Below are 5000 nucleotides of genomic sequence, written 5' to 3' on the forward strand. Positions count from 1 at the left end.
ATTGAAATGGGAATGGGAACTGAGCTAGAATAGGAATGGAGCTCAAGTGGGAATGCGAATTAAGTAAGAATTGTAATGGGAATCGAATGATTATTTACATGGAGATTGAGTATGAAAATGGGAATCGAGTGGGAATTGGAATAGGTATCTAGTTGGAATTGGAAGAGAATCGAGTGAGGATTTCAATGGGAATGGAGTAGGAACTTTAATGGGAATCGAGTGGGGATTTTTATAGGAATCAGTGAGACTTATGGGATTCGAGTGGAAGTTGGAATGGGAATCGAGTGGGGTTTTTAATAGGAATTGAGTTGGAATTTAGTGAAAATCGAGTGGGAATTGAATGAAAATTTTATGGGAATTGAGTGGGAATTTTTTATGAGAATCGAGTGGGAACTGGAATGGGAATTAACGCGGCCCTTCTGCCTTGCCACAGCCCAAGAAGTTGACCATAAACAATAACTACAAGACGAGTGTGGATGGCACTTCCACCTCCTCCACTACTTCCTCCTCCACCTCCTCCTCCTCCTCTTCAGATCCCTCCCAGGCCTCGCTTCCCACCTCCCCTACGCCTACGCCCTCGGAGGTAGGTGTGGCCGAGAGAGAGAGAGAGAGAGAGAGAGAGAGAGAGAGAGAGAGTCAGTGTTAAGGTTCTGGATTTACTTTCTCACCCTAACAACACTCTAGTAACAATTTTAATCACCTAATTCTTCTGTAGACCGTGTATAGAAAGGGGAATATCAAGTAGAAGAAAGGGTGCTGCCATTGCTAGTATGTAGAGTGATGGATAGGGTGTAAATTGAGCTTATCACCTTAGCAACTAGCACCAACACCCTGATACATACTGCCAGCCGTGAGAAAAAGTAAGAAGAAATGATAATGGTAAGTGTAGTTTTCAATATCAGGGTGAAGAGTGAAGGGATAAATTCACTCTTTCACCCTTTACCCCTTCAGAGCTATGATGCATTTCTATAGTCATTGTGTTTACTATTTGGTGCTTTCAAACAGCTTCAGAAACTTATGTGCGAAGTAAAATTGTGAAGACTGTGGCTATTAATCTTTTGATCTCCATAAACGCTTCCTAATGTAAACAAAATCGTTTAATAATATCCAAACTCATGGTAAAAATGCGTCCCAATACTGAAGGGGTGAAAAATGCAAGTAGTGTTGGTAGTACGAAAAGCAGGGAAGTGATAAAAGTATTAATTGTATTTTTCATATGAGTGTGTGGAGTCAGGGTGTCAGGGTGTAGGTGTCTCCGTCATCCTATCACGCTAGGACACCGTAATAGTTAGTCCTATACAAAAAAATAAAAGGAAAAGGAAAAGAACGAAGAATGTCAAGTGTTAGGAGACTGGCGACTGAGAGGGGCCTTTGTTATTGATTTGTTTTATTTTATTTTATATATTTATTTATTTATATATTTATTTATTTATTTTATTTTATCTTATTTATTTTTTGTTTTTTCCCATTGGCCAGTTCTCCCCTCTTACATAAAAGTTTTCCTACCAGGGAGTAGAGTCAGGTGTAAATTAACCTCTTCAATACCATGACACATTTTCAAATTTACTCTGCTACCTATTTGGTGATGCAATACAGCTTCAGAAACATGTTGTGGGGATTAAGATAGTAAAGACTGGCCATTAATCTTCTGGCCTCCATAAACCCTTCCTAATGTCAATAAAATCGTGTAACCACACCCAAAACTCGTGGTAAAAATGCGACTTAGTACTGAAGGGATTAATCTATCACTAACACTCCATTAACGTCATCACCCTGGCACACCCTGTAACACCCTGGCAGGCTGGCTATATGGACCACCAGGACTGTGATCCGGTAAGCAGCACAGTGGAGTCTGGAAACACCACTCATTCTTCCACCACCCCTTCACCCTGCTCCACCTCCTCGCCATCCACCACCAGCCACCCTTCCCTGCAGCACCGGGCCAGCTCCAGCAGCTTCACCATCCCAGGGGCGCCCTCACCCTCCTGCACCTCGCCCAAAAACCTTGATGACCTGAAATTGGAGGAGATTACGTCTTAGATATCTATAGTACTGTGTGTGTGTGTGTGTGTGTGCGTGCGTGCGTGCGTGCGAGCGTGTCGTATCCAAATCCTACCGCTGCCACCAATGTAATAGTGACTTTTTTTGTGTGTGTGCGTGTGTGTGTATGTATGCGTGCGTGCGTGCGTGCTTCATTCATGCCTACATTTTTCGACTTGTCTATGTTATCAGTGTATAATATGTACGCAGTTTATATATTTTCTGTATCTATTTCCATGTGAGTTTTAATTTGTTTATTTATCTTTATACACATCAGCATTTCATTTACATTCCGTTAATTATCTTAAAAAAAAAAGCAAGGTACATATTTAAGCATTGTTATTCATGTATCCATTATTCATTTTTCGTTTCGCCTCCCAGACTCACTCATTCATTCACTCACTCACTTGTTCATCGGGATTCCAACCACGTGACTCATGACTCATGGTTCGTGCGTATGTGCGTCGCAGAGGTATGTGTGTGCGTGTGCGTGTGTACGTATAACTATGTGCGTGTTTCAGAGTAATCACGATTCACACGAGCGCGCGCACACACACACACACACACACACACACACACACACACACACACACACACACACACACACACACACACACACACACACACACACAGAGAGAGAGAGAGAGAGAGAGAGAGAGAGTGACCTAAATATCAGCAACTCCAGTAACTCGTATATTTTTGTCTCTAGTCTCCATGATTAATTCCTCTCTCTCTCTCTCTCTCTCTCTCTCTCTCTCTCTCTCTCTCTCTCTCTCACACACACACACATGTTAAAGGAGCAAAACAGCAAAGTAAGTCAATAGTAGTACACACACACACACACACACACACACACACACACACACACACACACACACACACACACACACATGTAAGGAACACGTATAGATCAGGTCAGCAGTGTATTGGGAGGCTTATTGAGTGACGTGGGTAAGGAGGAGGAGGAGCAAGAGGAGGAACATTAAAAGAAAGAGGAGGAAGAGGAGAAGAACGAGGAGGGAGAGTAGAAGGAGGAGGAGGAGGAGGAAGAAGGAAGAAGAAGAAGAAGAAGAAGCTTTGAAATGTGAGATTGTATTGTAATTCGTTGTCATCTTTCTTCCTCCTCCTCCTCCTCCTCCTCCTCCTCCTCCTCCTCCTCCTCCTCCTCCTCCTCCTCCTCCTCCTCTCGCTAAGTTCACTTGTAAACAATTCATATCTCTCTCTCTCTCTCTCTCTCTCTCTCTCTCTCTCTCTCTCTCTCTCTCTCTCTCTCTCTCTCTCTCTCTCTCTCTCTCTCTCTCTCTCTCTCTCTCTCTCTCTCTCTGACCTTTGTTACATTGCATAGGTAACCCCACACCTCTCCTCATACTCCATTCACCTTACCATTACCAGTGTACTCTCATGTCCCATCCCTTCTCTCCTTCTCTTCTTCTCCACCTTCCCTGTTAGCACTGGAGAGTAAGAGACACGATGGTCCTTATTCTCAAATGCTGAGCTCAAGACTGTTTTCAGACCTCACAGGAATTTGCAGGTTCATATTTTGTTGTGTTAGTATTCTCATCGGTTTAGCGTGGCAGAATTCTTGCTACATTTATTTCACTGGAATCATCAAAACTTGTGTACTTTCCAGTTCAACCGTTAATCTGTCGCTACGATCATGAAAATATTCTTGAAAAAAAAAAAAAAACTACGAGAATTTTCACTAAAGCCTGTTGAATTGTTAAAACTATCATGAAAATACTTTGAAAAAACTCCAATAGCTTCTAGTACCACATGTTAAACTACTACAATTACGGAAATGCTCTCGAAAATCGTGATAGCTTCCAACACAGCCTGGTGAACTGTTAACATATCACTAGAACCTTGAAACACCATTGAAAACCCACAGTAAACTTCAATCAATCTTGTTAAACTATTGAACTGACACAAAACTCAAGATAGGACCCTTGAAAACCATTGTAACTCTCACGCAAACTTGTTCAGCTCTCGCCGGAACTATGAAAACACTCTTGAAAATTACAATAACTTCCACCACAGCAGTTGAAGGGAGTCGAGATGAGGTGTGGGAACGTTTTAAAGCACGAGCCTGAGGGAATAGTAGACATATATATATTTTTTGCAGTACATTTAGAGTTAAGGATATAATGGATGAGTAGGAGGAGTTTGTAGATAGACGGAGCGGAAGTAAGGGTGATGCTTTCCGCCCTTGGCCAAATTATGAAAGATGAATAAACAATATATCATAATGTGTGTGTTTTTCTTAATGCTATCCCCTTTTGTCTTAGTTTTACGTAATATTACTAAGAGTATCGAACTTCATCTACGAAACAACCAACCTAATTATTATCGTAACCTTACTTATTGATACTAACCTAACTTTATACTCTACCTGTACTTAGCTTTACCAACTCAGCAGGTGAGAGGCATGTCCTACTGTACCTGATTTAACCTAACTAACCAACCCTAACTTAACAACTAACGGAAAAATACCTTAACCTAACCAAACCTATTCTAATCTATCCTATCTTATCCTATCCTATCCTAACCTAATGTAACTTAAAAAAAATATCCTAACTTAACCTATCCTACCTTATCCAACCCTATCATTTCTTAACCTAATCTAACGGAACTAACCACAAAAAAGACCTGACCTATCCTATCCTAACCTAATCTAACCTATCTTACCCTATCCTTTCCTTATGTAGCACAAAAAGCTAGCCTAACTAATCCTATCCTAACCTGACCTAATCTGAACAAAAATAACTTCTTTCCTATTTCTTTCTAACCAAACATAACTTGGCTAGTTAACGTAACATTTAATAACTTTCGTATCAACCAACACGCGGCAAACACCTCCAGACTAACAACAAACAACTTCACTGCCTCATTTCTCCTCTCCCACCGTACTAACTTGACTCGTTCACTGAATATAACCTAACCGAACACCTGAACTACTTACT

At 41.1% G+C, this 5000-nt stretch overlaps 2 protein-coding genes across 3 annotated transcripts in view; both read left to right on the plus strand.

Moving 5' to 3' along the window:
* Positions 1–3179, plus strand: part of LOC123498041 (putative protein TPRXL) — a 10668-nt gene extending 7489 nt beyond the window's left edge. For both annotated transcript variants that reach the window (XM_045245121.1, XM_045245127.1), the window contains exons 3-4: positions 434–583; positions 1801–3179. In XM_045245121.1, coding sequence (XP_045101056.1) covers positions 434–583; positions 1801–2040 — 390 coding nt within the window. In that variant the 3' untranslated portion in view covers positions 2041–3179. The remainder of the gene's footprint in view (positions 1–433; positions 584–1800) is intronic.
* LOC123520820 overlaps positions 1–5000 on the plus strand; it is a 224076-nt gene that overhangs the window by 196867 nt on the left and 22209 nt on the right. The gene's annotated exons all lie outside the window — the stretch shown is intronic.

This window comes from Portunus trituberculatus, chromosome 7, assembly GCF_017591435.1.
Source record: "Portunus trituberculatus isolate SZX2019 chromosome 7, ASM1759143v1, whole genome shotgun sequence".
Taxonomy (NCBI): domain Eukaryota; kingdom Metazoa; phylum Arthropoda; class Malacostraca; order Decapoda; family Portunidae; genus Portunus; species Portunus trituberculatus.